Source organism: Mustelus asterias, chromosome 9 (assembly GCF_964213995.1).
Source record: "Mustelus asterias chromosome 9, sMusAst1.hap1.1, whole genome shotgun sequence".
NCBI lineage: Eukaryota > Metazoa > Chordata > Chondrichthyes > Carcharhiniformes > Triakidae > Mustelus > Mustelus asterias.
The window spans coordinates 111,903,865-111,929,918 of NC_135809.1; the positions used below are offsets into that span (position 1 = coordinate 111,903,865).

At 48.6% G+C, this 26,054-nt stretch overlaps 1 protein-coding gene across 1 annotated transcript in view; it reads right to left on the bottom strand.

Annotated features, from left to right (window-relative positions):
* Positions 1 to 7,567: 7,567 nt before the first annotated feature.
* Positions 7,568 to 26,054, bottom strand: part of galnt18b (UDP-N-acetyl-alpha-D-galactosamine:polypeptide N-acetylgalactosaminyltransferase 18b) — a 297,715-nt gene continuing 279,228 nt past the window's right edge. Inside the window, exon 11 of the mRNA XM_078220864.1 lies at positions 7,568 to 9,978. Coding sequence (XP_078076990.1) covers positions 9,829 to 9,978 — 150 coding nt within the window. The 3' untranslated portion in view covers positions 7,568 to 9,828. The remainder of the gene's footprint in view (positions 9,979 to 26,054) is intronic.

Sequence of the window (26,054 nt, forward strand, 5' to 3'; positions counted from 1 at the left end):
TATTGGCCAGTTAAGTGCCTGAGGGAACGTGAATAGCATCCAGGCCTCCTCCACAGAAGCAACAGAGGGTTCTCACTGGTTCTCCAACCACTGGGAGCAGAGGACCCCCGCCACTGGAACTAAATCCTGGTCTGAGAGTCATTAGAGCACAGAAGGAGACCATTCTATGCATCATGTCCATGCCAGGTCTCTGTACACCAATCCAATTTATCTCATTCCCCCATTCAATCTCCATAAGTCTAAAAATGTATTTCCTTCAAGTGGCCATCCAATTTCCTTTTAAAATCAATCGTCTTTTCTGCTTCCACTACTCTCATAGACAGTAAGTTCCAGATTGCTACTCACTGCACAAGAAATTTCTTCCTCATATCCCTCCCTGCACTGCTCTTTCCCAAAACATTAAATTTTTGCCCCCTCGTCCTTGAATCATTAACTAATGGAAACAGTTTTTCTTTCTCCACCTTATCGAAACCTGTCATAATCTTGTGCATCTCTATCAAATCTCCCTTCAATCTCCTTTGCTCCAAGCAGAACAACCCCAAGGAGAACTTCTCCAACCCAACCTTGAAGCTAAAATCTCCCAATCCTCCAAACCATTCTGGTAAATCTCCTCTGCACCTTCTCAAGAACCCTCCCATCCTCCCTAAAGTGTGGTAACCTGATTGAACTTCATTGCTTATAAAGAGATTTGAGATGTCCAGAGGTCATGAAAGGTTCTATAGAAATGCATTTATTTACTGTCTCTCATTTTCCAATGAGGAAGCATACATTTAGGATGATCACAGAAAAATAATAAAAAGGTTAAAAAAAGATTCTGTGCACAGAGGGTGGGAGTAAGCTGCCACAGACCCATTGCTTCAATCAGTCGATAAAATTGTTGTGCTATTATCCGACGTACAATTGAGGCAGGCACCTGTTTTGCTCAATTAACCATTATTATTTATTGTTTTTGCACAGTGATGCATAACTTGTGCATTTTCCTGCCTTACTATCATCCTTCTGACAGTGTAGCATTCCCTCTGTACTGTCCCTCTGATGTTGCAGCACACCATCAGTACTGACCTTCCAACAGCACAGTGCTCCTGTCCCTCAGACAGTGCAATACTCCCTCAGTTCTGCACTCAAAGTGTCAGCCTGGATTACTTGTTTAAGTCTCTGGTGTGGGACTTGAACCCACACCTTTCTCGACTCAGAGGCAAGGCTACTACTCCCCACGGAGCCACAGCTGACACCTTCATGTTGTAGCAAAGCAAATTCAACGCAAATGTTTCCTTCCAACCGGGACAGACACACAGGAACTTGATAAAGTCTTTGTAGTCTTTGGAGTGAAAAGCAAGGCCTAGGCTTTGGTTTCAGCCACATAATGGTCAGGATATTCTACCTGGTGTGTTCCTCCCATCCTTCATCTTGATATTGTTGGAATTTAGCATTTGCCATGCGTACCAGGCAGCCAAAGACTCAAAACCCATGTTTCCTCAAAAGAACATTTCTCTGCAACATGTTGCTATGGTAACTGAAGCTGAAATTTTTTTAACTGAGGTCAGAACGGCTGAAATACATTTTCTGTAAAAAGCAATGCGAAGTAGAGTCTGCGCATTGTCACTGAATGGCTTTGAACAAGGTCCAAGAAGCCATTCCAGTCAATGGGCAATTATCCAAATTCATTTGAGTCACATTTCTTTCTGATCATTTCCTTTCATTGCCCAAGGTTCCTGCTGCATCTATTTGGGAAATCATTTCAAATATGCTCTTCAAAACATAATGCAATGGGTGAAATTTTACAAGGAGTTTTGCAAGCACACACTACTGCCTTCTCCATAGAATCTCAGAAGTGTACAGCAGAGGAGAGGCTATTCTGTTCATTGTACGAATATTGGCTGTTGCCAGAGCAACATAAAACAAATCTCGCTGTCAGGTTGAGTGGTTTATAAGTCCCTGTTTTCTCCCTACCTCCCTTTTGTGGAGTGGGTTTACATTCGCTACCCTCCAACTGTAGGAACTGTTACAGAGTCTACAGAGTCTTGGAAGATGGCTTCTTTATGGAGAGTAGAGTGGCACAGTGGTTAGCACAGCTGCCTCACAGCGCCAGGGACCCAGGTTCAATTCTGGCCTCGGGTCACTGTCTGTGTGAAGTTTGCATGTTTTCCACATGTCTGCGTGGATTTTCTCCGGGTGCTCCGGTTTCCTCCCACAGTCTAAAGATGTGCGGGTTAGGATGATGGGCCGTGCTCAATTGCCCCTCAGTGTCGGGGGATTAGCAGGATAAATACATGGGGTTATGGGAAAAGGGCCTGGGTGAGATTGTTGTCGGTGCAGACTCAATAGGCCGAATGACCTCCTTCTGCATTGTAGGGATTCTATGATGAATCTATGATGATTCTAATGCATCCACTATTTCTAGAGCCAGTTCCTTAAGTACACTAGGATGTAGATTATGCAATGGTCTCTGCCTCAACCATTCTCTGACAAATCATTCCATTTTCAAATCCTGCCATGACCTTATATCCCTTCCCTATCGTGGTAACCTCCTCCTGCCCTACAACCCTCCGAGGCCTCTGTGCTCTTTAACTCTGGTCTCTCACAAATCTCCGATTTTAATTGCTGCACCATCGGTGGCAGTGCCTTTAGCTGTCTGGGCCCACAGCTCTAGAATTCCCTCCCTAAAACACTCCACCTCTTTCTCTTCCTTTGAGATGCTCCTTAAAATCTATCTCTTTCACCAAGCTTTTGGTTGCCTGTCTTACATGGTTCAGTAAGAAACATTGTTTGATAATCTTCCTGTGAAGTGCCTCAGGATGTTTTACTATGCTTACGGTGCTATATAAATTCAGTTTGTTGTTATTGCTCCAATAACCCTCTGTGTAAAGAAATTTCACCTAACCTCACTCCCTATCGTCAAAACTTTAAGTTAATGGCTCACCAACCAGAAGAAATCATTTTTACCTGTTCACTATGTCAGGGTCCTTTTTTGAAAAACCTCTATTAAATCTTTTTTTTTTATCCTTCTCTACTTCTGTGGAAATAGAATTGCTGAATATGTGAGTATCACTAAGTGAAGAGACTTGGTGACGGGAGTGCCTCCCATTCAAAATGGACATGTATGGAGACTTTGCTCTTTGATCAGAATGATGAGAGCCCTGCATAAGAAGCCTCACATGGACACTTTTCCGCTTGTCTCCCCTACCTTCAGACTCTACAGCCCACGGTTTTGACAACATGGAAAGACTGACCACATGATCCTTTGTCAGCCAGGACCATCCACCTACCAGGATGGAGGTTTGGAGCCATGAATTGGTTGTCCTCCACCAGCCGTGCCTCTTCATCCCTGCCTCTCACTGGTACAGAATGAATGGCAGCTCCACACCTTGCTGCGATCTCAATGCTATGAGACCCATGAGCCCCGACAAACCTGATGCAATGCGGCTTCACCATAGAGAGAGAAGAACACAAGCGAGCATCTTTGACATCCAGTTGCCTCATAATTATTAGCTTGCTCCTTTATTCGGCCACTTGTGCAGGGGCGGCACGGTAGCACAGTGGTTAGCACTGCTGCTTCACAGCTCCAGGGTCCTGGGTTCGATTCCCAGCTCGGGTCACTGTCTGTGTGGAGTTTGCATGTTCTCTTCGTGTCTGCGTGGGTTTCCTCCGGGTGCTCCAGTTTCCTCCCACAGTCCAAAGATGTGCGGGTTAGGTTGATTGGCCAGGTTAAAAATTGCCCCTTAGAGTCCTGAGATGCGTAGGTTAGTGGGATTAGCGGGTAAATATGTGGGGGTAGGGCCTGGGTGGGATTGTGGTCGGTGCAGACTCGATGGGCCGAATGGCCTCCTTCTGCACTGTAGGGTTTCTATGATTTCTATGATTTCTTAAACTTCCACCATTCAAAAAGATCCTCCTCCCACCTCAAGGATCCACATGTCCAGAGCCACTGTGTTGCCTAGAGTAGCCTTGAGAAAATGGTGCGCATAACTTTTCAAACTTACTCTACCACAGTCCACTCTCCCACTTTCACCCACCAGCTTCCCCCCATCACCGTGAAGCCACTATATCACTCTATCACTCTGGAATTTCCTCCTGTTACCTTGAGCCCTATCATGATTCACTTCCAAATGCCATTCCTCACCTCAGAGCCAACACCCGTTATCGTTCCCCATGGCCAACTTGATACTTCTCCCTCCCATTATCTGAACCACCTTCTGTCCCTCTTCTGTGACCTACAAGACTCTCATCCTGGACCTGTCATCCTATCACATCTCACTCCCCCTTTTGACGGTGACTTTTTCTTCTTTCAGCAGTACCCTGAGTTCTCCCCCCAGGACCCCACCATGGGCACCACCAACCCTGCCCTTATAAGACACAACCACCTACCTTGCCTGGACACCCACTTCCCCGACTTCCCTGGATGTGCAGCCACCCTTCCCCGTGAAGGCCTGCCTCCCCTGCCTCGCCTTGGTGCAGCTTGTGGCATAAGGACATGAAATCTCAGAGCACCGCTCTTAAAGGTGGGCAAAAACAACATCTACACACCTCACTATGAACTGAAGCTCTCAGGCATACAATCAGGTAACAGACCATTTGAATAATTCACTGGGGGGGACACTTAATTTGAAGGAAGCACATAATTCTGGTGAGTTAACCTTTTAATGAGCATTCATAAGATGCAAATGAATGAAACCAGACTCGCCTTTAAACTGCCACCAACGTCAGGAGAAAAAATTCCAAAATCATTTCCCACCAATGGGAAATTGACTTTTCCATCAGACCAGATTTATTGCCCCTGCCTGCTACGATTCCTGCCAGTGGTGGGAGTGGAAAATTCTGCCTCTTGTTGTAGTTTCCACTTACCAGAATGTCTGGAGAGGAGTTCAAACTCCAGATTCAGAGAAGGTCAGGGAGAGAACTTACATTTCTCTGGTACTGTTCATGGCCTTAGAATGATTCAAAGCATATTACAGTCAGTGAAGTACTTTCGAGTGGTAATCACTGTTGTAATATAAGAAATGGCGTAGCCAATTAACACACAGTAAGATCCCACAAATAAGCTGCTTTTTAGGAGCAGTTTTCTGTCAGATAAATATTAGCCAAGATATCATGGAGAACTCCCGCTCTTTCTTCAAGATGTATGTCCAGCTGAGAGGGAAGACAGGATCTCAAAGCAATGTCTCATCTGAAAGCTGGCACCTCCAATAGTGTAGAACTCCCTCAGTATGGCCCACCAAGGAGCAAAAAACGTTAGTGGGAGCTGCATATAGATCCCCAACCTGCAATGGCGATATTGGGAATCATGATGTGGAGATGCTGGCGTTGGACTGGGGTAAGCACAGTAAGAAGTCTCACAACACCAGCTCCGAAAGCTTGTGGCTTGTGCTACCAGATAAACCTGTTGGACTTTAACATGGTGTTGTGAAACTTCTTATGATATTGGGAATGGCATCAAACAGGAAATTAGAGACGCATGCGATAAAGGAACATCTGTAATTATGCGTGACTAATTTGCATATATATTGGGCAAATCAAATGAGTAACAATGCTGTAGAGGAAGAATTCCTGGAGTGTGTACGGGATAGTTTTCTGGACTAATACGTTGAGCAACAAACCAGAGAACAGGCTATCCTAGACTGGGTATTGTGTAATGAGAAAGGAATAATTGGCAATCTAGTTGTGTGAGGCCCCTTGGGGATGAACGACCATAATATGATAGAATTCTTCATCATGATGGAGAGTGGCGTAGTTGATTCTGAGACCAGTTTTCTGAATGTAATTAAAGGAAACTACGATGGTATGAGGCTCAAGTTGGCTATGATGGATTGGAGAATGCTACTTAAAGCGATAGAGTCATAGAGGTTTACAGCACTGAAATAGGCCCTTCGGCCACCCTTTTTTTTAAACCCCTAAGCTAGTCCCAATTGCCCGCGTTTGGCCCATATCCCTCTATACCCATCTTTAAAAGACAAAATTGTACCCGCCTCTACTACTACCTCTGGCAGCTTGTTCCAGACACTCACCACCCTCTGTGTGAAAAAATTGCCCCCTTGGACACTTTTTTGTCTCTCCCCTCTCACCTTAAACCTATGCCCTCTAATTTTAGACTCCCCTACCTTTGGGAAAATATATTGACTATCTAGCTGATCTATGCCCCTCATTATTTTATAGACCTCTATAAGATCACCCCTCAGCCTTCTACGCTCCAGAGAAGGCTCCCAGTCTATCCAGCCTCTCCTTATAACTCAAACCATCAAGTCTCGGTAGCATCCTAGTAAATCTTTTCTGCACTCTTTCTAGTTTAATAATATCCTTTCTATAATAGGATGACCAGAACTGTACACAGTATTCCAAGTGTGGCCTTACTAATGTCTTGTACAACTTCAATAAGACGTCCCAATTCTTGTATTCAATGTTCTGACCAATGAAACCAAGCATGCTGAGTGCCTTCTTCACCACTCTGTCCACCTGTGACTCCACTTTCAAGGAGCTATGAACCTGTACCCCTAGATCTCTTTGTTCTGTAACTCTCCCCAGTGCCCTACCATTAACCGAGTAAGTCCTGCCCTGGTTCAATCTACCAAAATGCATCACCTCACATTTATCTAAATTAAATTCCATCTGCCATTTGTCAGCCCACTGGCCCAATTGATCAAGATCCGAGATAACCTTCTTCGCTGTCCACTATGCTACCAATCTTGGTGTCATCTGCAAACTTACTAACCATGCCTCCTATATTCTCATCCAAATCATTAATATAAATGACAAATAACAGTGGACCCAGCACTGATCCCTGAGGCACACGCTGGTCACAGGCCTCCAGTTGGTGTGCCAGTTGGTGTAGCGGTGGTGGTGGTAGCAAGCAGGGAGGTTCACCAAATATCCTTAGACAGCACCTTCCAAACCCACGACCACTTCCATCTAGAAAGACAAGGGCACAGATAAGTGGGAACACCACCACCTGCAACTTCTCCTCAAAGCCACTCACCATCCTGACTTCATCGAAATCATAGAAACCCTACAGTACAGAAAGGGACCATTCGGCCCATCGAGTCTGCACCGACCACAATCCCACCCAGACCCTACCCCTATATCCCTACATATTTTACCCACTAATCCCTCTAAGCTACGCATCTCAGGACACTAAGGGGCAATTTTAGCATGGCCAATCAACCTAACCCGCACATCTTTGGACTGTGGGAGGAAACCGGAGCACCCGGAGGAAACCCACGCAGACAGAGGAGAATGTGCAAACTCCACACAGACAGTGACCCAAGCCGAGAATCGAACCCAGGTCCCTGGAGCTGTGAAGCAGCCGTGCTAACCACTGTGCTACCGTGCCGCCCCATGGAAATATATCGCCGTTCCTTCATAGTCACTGGGTCAAAATCCTGGAATTCCCTCCCTAATGGCATTGTGGGTCAACCCACAGCATGTGGACTGCAGCATTTCAAGAAGGCAGCTCACCACCACCTTCTCAGGTCAACTAGGGATGAGCAACAAACGCTGGCCTTGCCTAGCAAGGCCTGCTCACCAAGATTGAATGATAGACAGACATGACAAGAAAGGATGGATTGTAATATGGAGGTGTATAACTATCGGGTAACTTTATTTACAATGTCAGTGTAGAACCTCATCTTGGATTATTACTGTAATCATTGGACGAACTGAATGATCCCACATTCCAACAGTTGAGCCACATTCATTGAGACTGCTTCCCACTGAGCGCAGGACTCCGATGGGAGCTTGGGAGCAGCAAAATTCCATTCTTCCCACAAACTTTGTCTGTCACTTTTCAACAAATGATATATCATGGTGAGGCCACCAGAGATTGTCCAGTAGGTGTGAATGTACACTCTTCCATCTCAACCCAGGCTTACTCCCTGCTCAACACCCTCTGGTTCTCAACCTGACCGTCCAGCTCATGATGTACCTTCCAAACTTTGATAAGATTGGTTGGAACAGTTCCTATTCCAGTGTTCAGGAAACTATACAGCATCACATTGTTTTTCTGGTGGCCTTCGAAAATCAACAAGTGTTCAAAAAATTAAAGTTTATTTATTCGTGTCACAAGTCATCTTACATTAACACTGCAATGAAGTTACTGTGAAAATCCCTTAGTCACCACACTCTGGCACCTGTTCGGGTGCACTGAGGGAGAATTTAGCATGGTCAATGCACCTAACGAGCACGTCTTTTGGACTGTGGGAAAAAACCGGAGCACCCGGAGGAAACCCACGCAGACACGGGGAGAACGTACAGACTCTGCACAGACAGTGACCCAAGCCAGGAAGTGATCCCGGGTCCCTGACGCTGTGAGGCAGCAGTGCTAATCACTATGTCACCGTTCAGTTCAACACAAACCAGAGAATTGAACAGAGAAACTGGTTTGACGCCTACACGGGTTTCATTGATGAGCAGACTGTAACTCCCCTGGACTGGTACTCACAGTCGGATTGCTACTCCATTCCTAGTTACATACCCTGAAATGCAGCTTCACATTTCTCATCTGACCTTCTGACAAGGCTGGGTGGAAAAGCTGTGGTACAGAGTGTTCCCGAGGCCTGACATTAAGGGGCTGCTGAGTTGGATGTGAGGAACACACACCTTGTTTTTTGGTGGAAAGCAGGTAAGTTTAATGATCCAACCACTTGAAGAAGCCAGCGTGACGGTAAGTGTATAAGATAAGTGGGTAGGATTGAGGGTGGATCAGCTGGTAGGGTGATTGGGGCGGGGGGGGGGGGGGGGGCTAGTGTGAAGTGCTCGGTGTGCATGGGGGTGGGGTGGGCATTAGCGAAAGGGGCATTGAGGGTGAGGGAGCATGAGGTCGTCAGTGGGATTGGGTTGTCAGTGTGTGGGTCAGGTGGTGAGCAAATGTGGTCAGTGGGAGGGGTTAGTCTGTGGGGAGGTCAGATGGTGAGTGGGCAGTGGTCAGTGGGGTGTTGGGTGGTCGGTGGGGAGGTGGGGTGGGTAGTCGGGGGTGTGGTCAGGAGGTGGGGTGGTAGTCCGGTGTGGGGAGGGTAGTCAAGGGGAGAAAGGTTGGATGAGTGGTCAGGGGGGTTGGAAAGAAGTGGGGATTGGGGGTGTAGTCAGGGGTTCGGTTTGGGAGCCTGGGGGGTGGGAGGGGGTTAATAAGGGGATGTAGTCAAGGAATCCTTTGAGGGAGTTGGGGGAGTGTCGGGGCTGGGGTGGGAGGGTAGTGGGGGATGTGGGGGCTAGGTGGGGGATCCCGAGAAGGAGGTCAGGGTGGGCCAGTACGACAGTCACTCAGAGGGTGGAAGTGGTTTGAATTCTTGAATTTGTTTTTGAGTAACTGTTCTGTAAGACAGTATGGGATTTAATTTGGGGCTTTGGATGGTTTGCATTGCAGGGCAATTGTCCAGGGGCAGTTTGAAAGTTTGAACTCCCTGTGTAATTACCGCCCGAAGCTTACATGGAGACTTCTGGTGCTGCGGAGTCCCTCAGTGTACCCCCGGGTACGACACCCCGGAGAACAAGAGGTTACAGGCCTAGATGTCACTGATTTGATGAATGAGTTGTTTCCCCAGACTATTCACTCATCCACATTATAGCAGATGTTTTACATCATTACGTGTAACAGAACAGTCATTATAAATATTCTCCATCTGACACGTGTCTATTTACATATAGAAAATATTTAGCTACATTGATTCTGGTTTCATCCTTCCTAACAAACAGGTCTCTGTAGATCATGTACAACTCTATTACAGAAAAAAGACTCCTCTTCACCCACACATAAGCCTGAGGGACGAAAGATAATTACAGCAGAACTTTGCAAAACGTGCTACACGGTAGCACAGAAAGAACAAGAACGTAGAGGGCAATGGTTCACTGGGGCAATGTCTTCTTTAAGACATTTGAGATGGTCCATCGCTGGCCACTACACTTCTGGAGTAAAAGTTGGAACCCAAACTCATTGTCAGGACTTGCTTGAAGCTCCAGGCACCGCTTTGATTTTCTGTTCTGTATGGAACCACCCTAAAAAAACATAAACAAGATAAAAACAGCATTGCCTTGACATTTAATGGCACAAAATGATTGCTTAAGTATCTGAGATTGGAGGACGGGGTAGGTGATAATTTCAGGAAGCTGGTCTCCTGACGCATTGGTAAAATAGCAACAACCTATACCTATACAGTGCCCATAACGTAATGAAACATCCTGAATGGCTTCACAGGAGAATTATAAAACTAAGAATGACACCAAGCCATATAAGGAGACAGTGGGCTGGGTTATCACTCTTGAGGCGGGTACAAAAAAACAATACAGCACAGGAACAGACCCTTCAGTTCGCCAAGCCTGCACCAACACAGGATGCCTTTGTAAACTAAAGATCGTTTGCCTCTACTCAGTCCATATCTCTCTATTTCCTGCCTATTCATGTATCTGTCAAGCGGGTAGCGGGAGTCAGGAAAAGCCTCGGCAAAGAATACATAACGAAGCTTGCCTGAGAACCTGAAAATCTATTAGCTTGTTGAAACACCTGAGCTCCAGAGAAAACACAGTTTGATTTACAGCTCTGGCTCTCTGATCATTGCTGTCAATGTCATAATGGTTATTTACATAAGGTCAAGTGGTGTCAAGTGCTTGCAGTTTCTGTTGTTGATGCTTTAAATGGTTTGGTTGATTGACACTTTTATTGGGCTATAACAAAGACTCGTTTTTTTTCAGAATATGGAAAACTTGCAATGACTGGCTGTTTTTCAAATTTTCTAATTGTCACTAAATGGTTCATTGCTTCTTGCCAGAGGTCCTGTGGCACAGTGGTAGCGTCCCTATCTCTGGACCAGTAGATCCAGGTTCAAGTCCAACGCTAGGACTTGTTGGTCATGGAAGAAGCATTCATAATGGAGTTCAATAGGCTGATCGTCAGCTTGGGAATCTTTCCATCACATTCCTACTATTTTTCAAAGGGAAAAAAGTGTGTGAAGATCCACTTTAAAAAATCTGTTCTATACCATGTACAGTGAATGGTTCTGGAAGTGACCATGGAGATTGTCAGAAGAGGCATACCATGGTTTGGGGCATGAAGGCAAAAGAGAGTGGGTAGGGGACATACCCTGGCATGGAGGGGGCAAAGGGGAGATACATATGTTGGCTTGGGGAGCATAAGGAAGACCTTTTGAACTTATCTTTCAAAAGGACCCCACAAGCAGACTATGGTACAAGACACCTCTGAGATCTTGTGAACCAAAACATTTTGAAAAGCTTTTGAAAGCTTTTGAAATTCCATGGAAACTGTGGATGACTGGGACATGCCAGACAAGTCGGGAGTGCAAAGTGTGGTCTTTTGACCTGATCAGGGATAGTGTCACAGCTGTAGAGAAGGTGGAAGCCGTGGAGGGATTGTCTACGGAGTCTCTGTGGGTGGAAGTCCGGAGCAGGAAGGGGTCGATAACTTTGCTGGGTGTTTTCTACAGGCCGCCCAATAGTAACAGGGATGTTGAGGAGCAGATAGGGAAACAGATCCTGGAGAGATGTAGTAATAACAGGGTTGTCGTGATGGGAGACTTTAATTTCCTAAACATCGATTGGAATATCCCTAAGATAAGGGGTTTGCACGGGAAGGAGTTTGTTAGGTGTGTTCATGAGGGTTTCCTGACACAGCATATGGATAAGCCTACAAGAGGAGAGGCTGTACTCGATCTGGTACTGGCTAATGAGCCTGGACAGGTGTCGGATCTCTCAGTGGGGGAGCATCTTGAGGATAGTGATCATAACTCTATCTCCTTTACGCTAGCATTGGAAAGAGATAGGATCAGGCAAGCTAGGAAAGTGTTTATCTGGAGTAAGGGGAAATATGAAGCCATCAGGCAGGAGATTAGAGGCGTAAATTGGAAGGAGGCATTTTCGAGGAAAAGTACTGAAGTAAGGTGGCAGATTTTCAAGGAATGTTTGTCTGGAGTTCTGCATGACAATGTTCCGATGAGACAGGGAGGTGTTGGTAGGTTACGGGAACCATGGTGCATGAAAGCTGCGCTGAACCTAGTGAGAAAGAAAAGTGTACAAAAGGTTCAGAGAGCTAGGCAATGATAGGGATCTAGATGAGTATACGGCTTGTAGGAAGGGACTTAAGAAAGAAATTAGGAGAGCCTGAAGGGGTCACGAGAAGGCCTTGGCAGGTAAGACTAAGGAGAACCCTAAGGCGTTCTATAAATATGTGAAGAGTAAAAGGATGAGATGTGAAGGAATAGGACCTATAAAAGGTGAAGGTGAGAAAGTCTGTACAGAACCGGAAGAAATAGCAGAGGTGCTTAATGAATATTTTACCTTGGTATTCACGTTGGAAAAAGACCTGGGTGGTTGTACTACAGGATTGAGGCGGACTGAAAAGATTGAGTATGTGGACATTAAGAAAGAGGATGTGTTGGAAATTTTGAATAGCATCAAGATAGATAAGTCGCCTGGACCAGATGGGATGTACCCCAGGTTACTGTGGGAGGCGAGGGAAGAGATTGCAGAGCCTCTGGCAATGATCTTTGCGTCGTCGATGGAGACGGGAGAGGTTCCGGCGGATTGGAGGATTGTGGATGTGGTTCCTATATTCAAGAAATGGAATAGGGATAGCCCAGGAAATTACCGACTGTTGAGTATAACCTCAGTGGTTGGTAAGTTGATGGGGAAGATCCTGAGGGACAGGATTTATGAACATTTAGAGAGGTTTAGTATGCTCAAAAGTAGTCAGCACGGCTTTGTCAAAGGCAAATCATGCCTTACGAGCCTGGTGGAGTTCTTTGAAAATGTGACTAAACACATTGATGAAGGAAAAGCAGTAGATGTGGTTTACATGGACTTCAGCAAGACGTTCGATAAGGTCCCCCATGCAAGACTTCTCGAGAAAGTGAGTGGGCATAGGATCCAAGGGGCTGTTGCCTTGTGGATTGAGAACTGGCTTGTCTGCAGAAGGCAGAGAGTGGTTGTAGATGGGTCTTTTTCTGAATGGAGGTTGGTCATCAGTGGAGTGCCCCAGGGATCTGTTCTGGGACCCTTGCTGTTTGTCATTTTCATAAATGACCTGGATGAGGAAGTGGAGAGATGGGTTGGTAAGTTTGCCAACGACACGAAGGCTGGTGGTGTTGTGGATAGGTTGGAGGGATGTCAGAAGCTGCAGCGTGACATAGATAGGATGCAAGACTGGGCGGAGAACTGGCAGATGGACTTCAACCCGGATAAATGTGTAGTGGTCCATTTTGGCAGGTCAAATGAGATGAAGGAGTATAATATCAAGGGTAAGACTCTTAGCAGTGTAGAGGATCAGAAGGACCTTGGGGTCCGGGTCTATAGGACTCTTAAATCGGCCTCGCAGGTAGAGGAGGTGGTTAAGAAGGCGTATGGTGTGCTGGCCTTCATCAATCGAGGGATTGAGTTTAGGAGTCAGGAGATAATGATGCAGCTTTATAAGACCCTCGTCAGACCCCACTTGGAGTACTGTGCTCAGTTCTGGTCGCCTCATTACAGGAGGGATGTGGAAATGATTGAAAGGGTGCAGAGAAGATTTACAAGGATGTTGCCTGGATTGGTTGGCATGCCTTATGAGGATAGGCTAAGGGAGCTCGGTCTTTTCTCCTTGGAGAGACGAAGGATGAGAGGTGACCTGATAGAAGTGTACAAGATGTTGAGAGGTATGGATCGGGTGGATTCTCGGAGGCTTTTTCCCAGAGCTGAAATGGCTGCTACGAGAGGACACAGGTTTAAGGTGCTGGGGAGTAGGTACAGAGGAGATGTCAGGTGTAAGTCTTTCACTCAGAGGGTGGTGGGTGAGTGGAATCGGCTGCCGTCAGTGGTGGTGGAGGCAAACTCGATAGGATCTTTTAAGAGACTTTTGGATGAGTACATGGGACTGAATAGGATTGAGGGTTATAGGTAGGCCTATATATAAGCCTAGGTAGGTAGGGACATGACCGGCCCAACTTGTGGGCTGAAGGGCCTGTTTGTGCTGTATTTTTTCTATGTTCTATGAACCAGCCTTACCATTAAAGCGTACTCCTGAAAATTGGAAACTTCGGGAATGGGGTTGGAATCTCAGAATTGGTACCTGCCTGCCCAAGTCATTCTGACTCAGTGAAAATCCAGGTCAACGGCGGAATTTTCCAACAAAATGTCCAAGTGTCCAATTCTGACTGAAAACCGGTGTGCTTCTCTCCAGGAACACGGCCAGCCTTTTTCACCAGATCATCTGACACTCTGTCAAAAATAAATCAGGGGGAGGTGTGGTTTGCACTGTCACTCTGGCAGAGTAGGGCCTGATAGAGCCGGTGAGGCTGCTCCACAGAGATTCATCACCATTTTTAAAGGATCTGTGAAAATAATAGACTCCCTCCCTCCCATGCCCACCAAACCATAGCCATGGAGGGCACCCCCACCAAGCTTCAGGGCAACCCCCCCCCACCACGAATGTATTGGGGGTTCACTCTCTCCCCTTTTCTCCCCATGCAGCCCTCTCCCAACTCCACCTCCCCCCCCGCCCGCCGCCACAATCACACATAAGAGGGAATCTCTCACCCCACCCCCCACCACCAATTTACCCTGCTAATCCCTCTGACACTAAGGGGTAATTTTGCACGGCCAGTCCACCTAACCTGCACATCTTTTGGACTGTGGGAGGAAACCGGAGCACTCGGAGGAAACCCACGCAGAGGCACAGAGGCACAGACAGTCACCCAAGGCAGGAATCAAACTCGGGTTTCTGGCGCTGTGAGGCAGCAGTGCTAACCGCTGTGCCATCGTGTTACCTTAATGGTTAAGCTGATTCATTTGTTATAGAGTTATATTTAAATTGTGTCCAACCTTAAATATTTTGCCTGGAGCGAAAGATCCTATCCTGGCTCTGGTCTGGGACTCTTACACAATGGCAATTAGGAATAGGCAATAAATGCTAGCCTCATCAGTGATGCCCATATTGTGTGGAATCATTTATAAAATATACAGTGTTCCTCACAGTAAAAGATAGCTTGCCTTGTGACAGACAGCAGTCAGCAGGGTCAGCTTGTTAGAAATCAGCTGTATATCTGCCAGCAGGCCAGAACAAAGAGCATAGAAGCCATTGGGAATCAGGGTGTGTGCCTGATCTGGACTCACTATGCAGGACGTGCCAAACAGGAAATTGTCAGATATGCCTGGTTAAACCTATGAAAGAGATTGGCAACAGAAGCCCTGCAGAGACAGAGGGCTGTGGAAGGTTAAGTACTAGATTGAGAAACTGAGATGAAATCAAAGTGGATTGCAGATGGATGTGGCATAACTTGGCCTGGTGCCAGAAGAAATTAGTGAATCTTCAAGATTCTTGCGGGGGAGGTGATAGTGTAGTAATATTGTCATTGGACATCCAGAGACCCAGACGAACCAGGTTTGAATCCCACCACAGCAGATGGCAAAATTTGAATCCAATAAAATCCAATCACAAAAAAAACCTGGAATGTAAAGCTTAATGACCACGAAACCATTGTTGATTGTTGTAAAAACCCATCTGGTTCATTAATGTCCTTTAGGGAAGAAAATCTGCAGTTCTTACCTGGTCTGGCCTACATGTGACTCCAGAACCATAGCAATGTGGTTAACTCCTAAATATCCTCTGAAATGGCCCAGCAAGACACTCAGTTCAAGAGTAATTAGGGATTGGCAATAAATGCTGGCCCAGCCGGCGCAGCCCACATCCCATGAATGAATAAAAAACAAGGTAACTCTTGGAGGTTGTGGAGAAAGATAAAAATAGAACTGAGTTTAAGCCTTTATAAACTAGAATGTTAAGTAAGCAGCACTTGCTTTGTTTAATTTACTTTTTATATCCAATAAAGTTTGTCTTTGTTTAAAAAGTGAAATCCAGTGGGGTCGTTCTGCCAGTTGGTTACTGGGTGTTTGGATTTCTCTTTCAATGTTAATGTGACACCGAGTTTGTGAACAGACTGCCTAAGTCTCCCACTGTTAGCAGGAGATGGATGCAATCGGTAACTGGGACCAGAGTTGGAGCGGGGACCAAAGACAAATGCCTCACTCTTCCCAATATTTGATTGGAGAACAGCAGAAAAAGAGGCCCTCAGGAGCCATGGTCTGGATTTCCCTCCGGAAGATATAGTTTCTCTATATCTACCCTATCAAATTTTGTTTTATCAACAACAACGTGCATTTATTATAGCAACTTTAATGTAACAAAATGTCCCAGGGCACTTCGCAACACCCATTACCAAAAATTTGGTACAAGAGGGAGGTCTTGAGGAGGTAACGATAGAGAAAGAGGGGTGGAGAGGCAGAGGACTTCAGGTAAGAAATTTCAGAGCTTAGGGTCTTGACAGCTGAAGGCTGGTGGAGCAGTTCAAATTGGGATGGTTAAGAGAGCAGAATTGTCGGGAGGGTGATGGGGGTCACAGAGATCTCGTTGTTAAACATGTTAATTCAATCTCCCTCAACTGTCTCAACGCAAAGGAATGCAAGCCAGTTTGTAAACCCGGCCTCATAACTGAACCCTTTAACTCCTGATGTCACAGAGCAGGGATCATAGTTATGTAACTCTCAGAATAAAGGTCTATATACTGATTTGGGAAGTTAATTGAGCAAAACTTCTGAATATTCAGATACTCCTCACAAATCCTCAACTCCACTCTAGCTAGTTCCAGCACAGATCAGAACTCAGGCAAGCTTCCAAAATGTTCCCGGGCCAATCAGACATAATCTGATTAACTCTGTCCTTAATTTGATGTATTCAACTTATTAGCTTAATGGGAAAAGTCAATATTTCATGCAGTATAATATGAGCCCGCATGTTGAGGTCAAAGGTAAAATGCCAAAGTTGATGCAGGAACTTGTTTAAGTAATGGTTCATCATCTTGTCCATTATTCATTATCTGCAGCTACTTAAATTCAGTGATTGACAAAAACAGCAGGCAATCAATCACATAATTCAATTACTAAAAAAGTCAATACTCTGACCTTTATTATCTTTTCAAGTTGGTATAAATGAGTCTTGGATTGTATTCCAATTGAATTTAGAAGGTTAAAGACTGGCTAAAGAGCCTAGTCTTCTCTATAATTTAACACAAAGGAAAATAATCATTCCTTTGTCGGCAGCACGGTGGCACAGTGGTTAGCACTGCTGCCTCACAGCACCAGAGGCCTGGGTTCAATTCCAGCCTTGGGTGGTTGTCTGTGTGGAGTTTGTACATTCTCCCTGAGTCTGCATGGGTTTCCCCCAGGTGCTCTGGTTTCCTCTCATAGTCCGAAGATGTGCAGGTTAGGTGGATTGACCATGCTGAATTGTTCCTTAGATGTATAGGTTATGGGAATTAGTGATGTTATGGGGATAGGGCCTGGGTAAGATGCTGAGTCGGTGCAAACTTGATGGACTGAATGGCCTTCTTTGCACTGTAGTGATTCAATGATTCAACAAGACTGTCTACTTTGACCTCTACAACGTCATCCATCTCAATCCTTGCTTCAGCTCTCCTGCAGCTGAAATCCTCATCAACACCTTTGTTACCTCTAGACTTGACTATCCCAAGGGCTTGTCACATTCTACCCATAAGGTTAACCAAAATCTTGCTGCACATTTCCTAACTCAGTTCACCAAACACCGAAGCCTGACCAATGTTGGCTACTTGCCCTGCAACAAAACCCTCACTCATTTCAAATCCTTCCTTGGCCTCCCACGCCCCTATCTCTGTAAGACCGCCAACTCTACAACCCTTCAATATCTCTGCGCTCTCCCAATTCTGGTCTCTTAAGCATCCACCATTGATGATCATCGATAAGCGGTGAAGTTTGAGATTAAGGTCCAGAAACTTGTGTAGGCCGGTTTTAGGTTCAGTATGAGTGGATGAAGACAGCAAGCTGAGGATCAGGTGTCAATGTTGTTCAAGCCTCATTAAAGAACAGTGGAGGTGGTGCGATGGGGGGATGTGGGGAGGGGGAGGGGGGAGAATGGGAGAGGAGAACAATTGTGAGGGGCTACTCCGCTCAGGAGGTCTGTGGCACTGAAAGGAGCTGATATTTGGCTTCATTAATCTTTCTCAGAATGTGAGTGTCGCTGGCTAGGCCAGCCTTTGTTGCCCATCATTAACTGCCCCCGAACAGGTGGTGATGAACTGCCCTCTTCAATTGTTGCATTCTAGTGCTGTTAGGGAGGGAGTTCCAGGATTTTGACCCAGCCACAGTGAAAGATCAGTGGTATAGTTCCAAGTCAGGATGGTGTGTGACTTGGAGAGGAAAGTGGTGGTGGTGCCAAACATCTGCTGCCCTCGTCCTTCTAGCTGACAGAGTTTGTGGGTTTAGAGGGTGCTGTCAAAGGAGCTTTGGTGAGTTGCTGCAACGCATTGTGTACATGGTACACACTGATGCCACTATGCAGTGGCAGGTGGAAGGAGAACGGCAGGCAATGAAATCCCGAGGGCATTTGGGTCTGACGGACACGATCATTGTCAGGGTGGTACAGTGACACATTCCGGCCTTGGATCACTGTCTGTGTGAAGTTTGCACATTCTCCCCGTGTCTGTGTGGGTTTCCTTCGGGTGCTCCGGTTTCCTCCCAAAGACCAAAGATTTATTTATTTATTAATTAGTGTCACAAGAAGGCTTACACTAACACTGCAATGAAGTTACTGTGAAAATCCCCGAGTCACCACACTCTGGTGCCTGTTCGTGTACACTGAGAGAGAATTTAGCACGGCCAATGCACCTAACCAGCACGTCTTTTGGACTGTGGGAGGAAACTGTAGCACCCGAAGGAAACCCACGCAGACACGGGGAGAACATGCAGACTCCGCACGGTGACCCAAGCCGGGAATCGAACGTGGGTCCCTGGTGCCGTGAAGCAGCAGTGCTAACCACTGTGCCACCAGCTGTGTAGGTTAGGTGGATTGGCCATGCTAAATTGCCCCTTAGTGCCCCAAGATGTGTAGTTTAGAATAATTAACCATGGTAAATGTGTGGGGTTATGAGGATAGGGCAGGGGAGGGGGCCTGGGTAAGATACTCTGACAATGTGAGGTGGTGCAGACTTATTGGGCCGAATGGCCTCCTTCTGCACTGTAGGGATTCTGTCATCACGGTCCCCTAAAATTGTGCATCTTACGCCCATTTGAAGCCCGTAGAACAGAAGCAATGCTGTCTAATTTTCTCCCCAGCATGCCATTTTTACATGACTCAGGGATTTCCTGGCCCCGCTATGGTGGGACCCATAGTGGGGGAATACAGTGGGACCCACAGTGGGGGAATGCAGTAGGACCCACAGTGGGGGAATGCACTGGGACTTGCAGTGAGGGAATGCGGTGGGACTCGCAGTGGGAGAATGCAGTGGGAACCGCAGTGCGGGAATACAGTGGGAACCGCAGTGGGGGGGAATACAGTGGGACCTGCAGTGGGGGAATGTGGTGGGACCCGCAGTGGGGAATGTAGTGGGACCTGCAGTGGGGGAATGTAGTGGGACCTGTAGTGGGGGAATGTAGTGAGACCCGCAGTGGGGGAATGCAGTGGGACCTGCAGTGGGGGAATGTGGTGGGACCTGCAGTGGGGGAATGTAGTGGGACCTGCAGTGGGGGAATGTGGTGGGACCCGCAGTGGGGAATGTGGTGGGACCCGCAGTGGGGGAATGTAGTGGGACCCGCAGTGGGGGGGAATACAGTGGGACCTGTAGTGGGGGAATGTGGTGGGACCTGCAGTGGGGGAATGTAGTGGGACCCGCAGTGGGGGAATGTAGTGGGACCTGCAGTGGGGGAATGTAGTGGGACCTGCAGTGGGGGAATGTAGTGGGACCTGCAGTGGGGGAATGTGGTGGGACCTGCAGTGGGGGAATGTGGTGGGACCCGCAGTGGGGGAATGTAGTGGGACCTGCAGTGGGGGAATGTGGTGGGACCCGCAGTGGGGGAATGTAGTGGGACCTGCAGTGGGGGAATGTAGTGGGACCCGCAGCGGGAGAATGCAGTTGGATCCACAGTGGGGGAATGCACTGGGACTTGCAGTGAGGGAATGCGGTGGGACTCGCAGTGGGAGAATGCAGGGGGACCCCCAGTAGGAGAATGCAGTGAGAACCGCAGTGCGGGAATACAGTGGGAACCGCAGTGGGGGGGAATACAGTGGGACCTGCAGTGGGGGAATACAGTGGGACCCGCAGTGGGGGAATACAGTGGGACCTGTAGTGGGGGAATGTGGTGGGACCCACAGTGGGGGAATGCAGTGGGACCTGCAGCGGGAGAATGCAGTCGGATCCACAGTGGGGGAATGCACTGGGACTTGCAGTGAGGGAATGCAGTGGGAACCGCAGTGCGGGAATACAGTGGGAACCGCAGTGGGGGGGAATACAGTGGGACCTGCAGTGGGGGAAGACAGTGGGACCCGCAGTGGGGGATGCGGTGGGACCCACAGTGGGGGAATGCAGTGGGACCTGCAGCGGGAGAATGCAGTAGGATCCACAGTGGGGGAATGCACTGGGACTTGCAGTGAGGGAATGCGGTGGGACTCGCAGTGGGAGAATGCAGGGGGACCCCCAGTGGGAGAATGCAGTGGGAACCGCAGTGCGGGAATACAGTGGGAACCGCAGTGGGGGGGAATACAGTGGGACCTGCAGTGGGGGAATACAGTGGGACCCGCAGTGGGGGAATACAGTGGGACCTGTAGTGGGGGAATGCGGTGGGACCCACAGTGGGGGAATGCAGTGGGACCTGCAGCGGGAGAATGCAGTCGGATCCACAGTGGGGGAATGCACTGGGACTTGCAGTGAGGGAATGCAGTGGGAACCGCAGTGCGGGAATACAGTGGGAACCGCAGTGGGGGGGAATACAGTGGGACCTGCAGTGGGGGAAGACAGTGGGACCCGCAGTGGGGGATGCGGTGGGACCCACAGTGGGGGAATGCAGTGGGACCTGCAGCGGGAGAATGCAGTAGGATCCACAGTGGGGGAATGCACTGGGACTTGCACTGAGGGAATGCGGTGGGACTCGCAGTGGGAGAATGCAGGGGGACCCCCAGTGGGAGAATGCAGTGGGAACCGCAGTGCGGGAATACAGTGGGAACCGCAGTGGGGGGGAATACAGTGGGACCTGCAGTGGGGGGGAATACAGTGGGACCTGCAGTGGGGGAATGCGGTGGGACCTGCAGTGGGGGAATGTGGTGGGACCCGCAGTGGGGAATGTAGTGGGACCCGCAGTGGGGGGGAATACAGTGGGACCTGTAGTGGGGAATGTAGTGGGACCCGCAGTGGGGGAATACAGTGGGACCTGCAGTGGGGGAATGTAGTGGGACCTGTAGTGGGGGAATGCAGTGAGACCCGCAGTGGGGGAATACAGTGGGACCCGCAGTGGGGAATGCGGTGGGACCTGCAGCAGGGGAATGTAGTGGGACCCACAGTGGGGGAATGCAGTGGGACCCGCAGTGGGGGAATACAGTGGGACCCGCAGTGGGGAATGCAGTGGGACCTGCAGCAGGGGAATGTAGTGGGACCCACAGTGGGGGAATGCAGTGGGACCTGCAGTGCGGGAATGCAGTGAGACCCGCAGTGAGGGAATGCAGTGGGAACCGCAGTGGGGACAATGCGTTGGGACCCACAGTGGGGACAATGCGTTGGGACCCACAGTGGGGAATACATTTGGACCCGCAGTGGGGGAATGCAGTGGGAACCGCAGTGGGGAATGCAGTGGGACCTGCAGTGGGGGAATGCGGTAGGACTCACAGTGGGGAATGCAGTGAGACCTGCAGTGGAAGAATGCAGTGGGACCCACAGTGGGGGAATGCATTGGGATCCGCAGTGGGACCCGCAGTGGGGGGAATGTGATGGGACCTGTTGTGGAGGCAATGCGTTGGGCCAGTCAAGCATCCATTGACTTTCAGCAAGACCGGAAAGACCCCAGTGGTGGGCACGGCAGTGATGTAATTAAAGTGAGGTTTTGAATTGAATGGGAATAAATAGAAATAATTTGACCAGAATCAAGGTGTCTCCCTCAACTACATTCAAATTCCATTTTCACATTGTAAATTTTTAAAGCTTTGTATAAATAAGTCAATTTGCATTCTAGCTAATGTAGGGTTGGGGGATGGGGGTGAAGTTTGTTCATCATTGAGAGATTCAAAAGAGACAAAAGAACTGGGGAAGTGAGACACAAAACAAGTTTAGTTTTCCATCTCTTATACAAAGGTCAAAACATAGGCATAAAGAACTTGTGAACAATCAGTGTTCAAAGCTCTGAGGAATTACTTCTGCCGGGCAATCACTGCTCGTTGTGATATCGGAAAGGGGACAGCTCAGCACAGTAAGATCCCACAGGTGTAAAGAGATCAATGACCAGATTTATGGCCTAGAAGTGGGTTCACAAATCGATCCCTGCTCTAGCACGGATATACCCAAGGCCCAACACCAACCCACCCACCCCAACCCATCCCCCACCTCGATATTGTGCCTCATTGACATGAGACCAGCGGGCCAGCTGTGGATTCCTGCTGGATCTCCAGCTCACCCAACAAATTCAAATTCAGACCACCCAGTGGCTGAAAGAAAAGGGCAATCGGCATGAGAATGGGTTGATTGGGACACGGGAAGAGATTGGGAGAGGGAGGACACAGTGATCAAATGAATGGGTGGAGTTTTGCAGTGGGACAGGGGCTGCAGTATCCGACCAGTCATTCAATATTCCATTGACTCTGGGATGAACAGAAGATCCTGCTGATGGGATAGAACATAAACATAGAACATAGAACATTACAGTGCAGTACAGGCCCTTCGGGTTGTAAAATTCCACCCAATGTTTGGGAACATGAGTATATATTGTACAGATTGTGCATCCACCTTTCCTGAGAGAGCAACTCCTGGAAATATATGCCAAAACCTTGCTGGCCTTGTTGGCGGGATCTTACGGTCCTGCCGATGGTGCCTCTCCGCCACGGGTTTCCCGGTGATGAGGGGTGCATTGAATGGGAAACCCCATTGACAATGGTGGGCCCATAAGATTCCGCCACCAAAGAGTGCATGGCACCAGACAGCGGCGTGCCATCAGAAAGTGGTGTGCCACCAGAGAGCGGTGTGCCACCAGAGAGCGGTGTGCCACCAGAGAGCGGCGTGCCACCAGAGAGTGCATGGCACCAGAGAGCGGCGTGCCACCAGAGAGCGGTATGCCACCAGAGAGTGCATGGCACCAGAGAGCGGTGTGCCACCAGAGAGTGCATGGCACCAGAGAGCGGTGTGCCACCAGAGAGCGCATGGCACCAGAGAGCGGTGTGCCACCAGAGAGTGCATGGCACCAGAGAGCGGTGTGCCACCAGAGAGTGCATGGCACCAGAGAGCGGTGTGCCACCAGAGAGCGGCGTGCCACCAGAGAGTGCATGGCACCAGAGAGGGGCGTGCCACCAGAGAGCGGTATGCCACCAGAGAGTGCATGGCACCAGAGAGCGGTGTGCCACCAGAGAGTGCATGGCACCAGAGAGCGGTGTGCCACCAGAGAGCGCATGGCACCAGAGAGCGGTGTGCCACCAGAGAGTGCATGGCACCAGAGAGCGGTGTGCCACCAGAGAGTGCATGGCACCAGAGAGCGGTGTGCCACCAGAGAGCAGCATGCCACCAGAGAGTGCATGGCACCAGAGAGCGGTGTGCCACCAGAGAGTGCATGGCACCAGAGAGCGGTGTGCCACCAGAGAGTGCATGGCACCAAAGAGCGGTGTGCCACTAGAGAGCGGTGTGCCACCAGAGAGCAGTGTGCCACCTTTCTCCATCGAGAAACACACCACAGAGGAAGAGGAAAATTCCACCCATTGAAATGACCCGAGAGGCAGCAGCTTACAACGAGGTCTATCTCCCTTGTGGGTCAATCAAATTCCCATGCACAGGATTACAGAATGTAAAGGGGCCATTCAACCTGTCCATGTTGACCCTTCCACTGAGAAAATAGTCCAAAACCTGCCCTGTTTCGAAAACCCTCAAACCTCTTTTCCCTAAACAACCTGACCAATCTAATCTTGAGCAGCCATCTTCAAATCATTTTACTGCAAATGAAAATATAATCCATTTTTTTTTAGTATTATTCCGAAGAAGGAATGCTAAATTGTACAACCATAAATATATTCTGGCACTTTCTGTCAATTGTTTGCAATTTGAGTTCCACTGTAATTACACACTCCTGCCAGTGGAGGAGGCTACAGTGCCACTGGAGATGCAGTTACAATGTGACCAGTTGACATGGGTCATTTCCCTTATAAATGTTGGCATAGAATCAAAGGGTGGAATTTTCCAGCTTTTAAACTAAAGCTGGGATTTTCCAGGCCTGTTTGATACGTGAGCAAATCCCATTGTGACCACTAACTCTCACGAGAAGGCCATAACAGGATTTGCACTGGGGAGGTTGCAGAAAGAGATATTCCCCACCCCTCCACCACTGACATAATCAGGTTCATGCCCAGAGAGAGCTTGGACCTGATTTCCATCAATTGAAATGTATTTAAATATGCAGAAATGGTTTTACACCATAGCTTCCGGGTTCCCCATATGTCCCTCCACTGGCAGGAATCACTACTGGTTTCCAAAAGCAGAAACCAGTCATGATGACTACGCTGGGGGCTTGCAGGTGAGTAGGGCCCTTGGGTGGTGAGAGAAGCAGCTGGGCTGTGTCTCCCTGGCACCCTGACAGTGCCAATCTGGCAGCGTAAGGTTGGCACTGCCAGGGTGCCAAGGGCAGAGCCAAGGATGAGGACTCCAGAGAATCCCACTGGGGCCTTCCCATCATGAGGTAGGGGGCGAGGGGTGACAATGGTGGGATGGGGGTGCCTGCATTGCGTGGGGGTGTGTGGTGTATGCCTGTATTACTGGGCTGGGAGGGGCTCTGATATCCCGATGCCAGTGATGGGGGGTGGGGGGGGGGGGCTTTCACTTCAATTTGAGATTAGGGCACCAATTGCTCTCTGTGGAGATGGGCTTGTCAGCATCTTGCCCCTTGCCTTGCCCCTCCGCGGAGTGGGCCTATAATGTGCGTGTCATACTTAGCCCTGTAGCATAGTCTACAAAGCCCCAGGACTGACTTTAATCTCTCATCCTGACTTCTAGGCCCCAGACCAGGGACTGTGACTGTCTTTCCATTAGCTCTCCAATTCCTGCTTTACTGATGACAACACAGTCTCCTCCCTCACCCCCTCCATGAGTGTCTGTGCAACTCATGTGCAAGCCTCTCTCCTCCCAACCCCCCCTCCTCCCCCCAACACCTCATATTCCAGACTCCGCGTCATACCCTCCCATTCATACAGTTTGATTTCCATCCACCCACTTCTAAGTCTGCATTCTCATCTTCCATATCGGGCTCCAGGTTCCCCACCCTCAGTCTCCCCTCTGCCAGCCTTCGTTATTCTACCTCCTTCCAACCCCATTCTAGCCCATTGTCCCTCATGTCTCCATCTTACTCCCCACCCTTCACCCCCCACACTGGTTGGAATGCTGGTCTCTGTCTCGCGTGCAGCCCTGCCTGAGCACCACAGAACACACCTTCTACGAGACTGGAGGATGCCAGTGAGCAGACCAACTCCTACACACCTGCCAGTGTAATGTCCCACTGGTATTGGTGAGCCCTCAGAAGGGCGCTGTTACAGGTAGGCCTTGTGCTGAACTCGCCTCAAAGTCACGAGCAAAGTGAGGGCCCACAGGTACATGCCGCTTATTTCCAAATGTGATTCAGACTGGTCTGATTTCCCACTGCCACAGCACTAGACTGGGAGGGGCTACTTCCGGCGAGTAACGTATCGAATGAGCATTCATGGCATGGCAATTCATATAGATGGCATATCCAACATGATCAGCGTGAAACCCCTCTCGCCATCAGCTCGCCGTGAAAGTGGTGAGCAAAAAATTCCAAATTCTTTTCCCGCTGACGGGATTCGATTTCTGGCCTTTCTCCAAATTTTCCGCTCCTGTCCACGCAAAGTCCATTGTAGGCAGGCGGGGAAAATTCCTCCCATAGAAACAGGCCGCACAAAAGGAGGCCTTTTGACCCATCGTGCCTGTGTCAGAAACCTATCAAAGAAATATGAATATAAGCACTGAACATTTAAGTTTTAAAATGGCTGCTCAAGTGGATCTGGGCATTCCATTAAATTAGCCACAGAA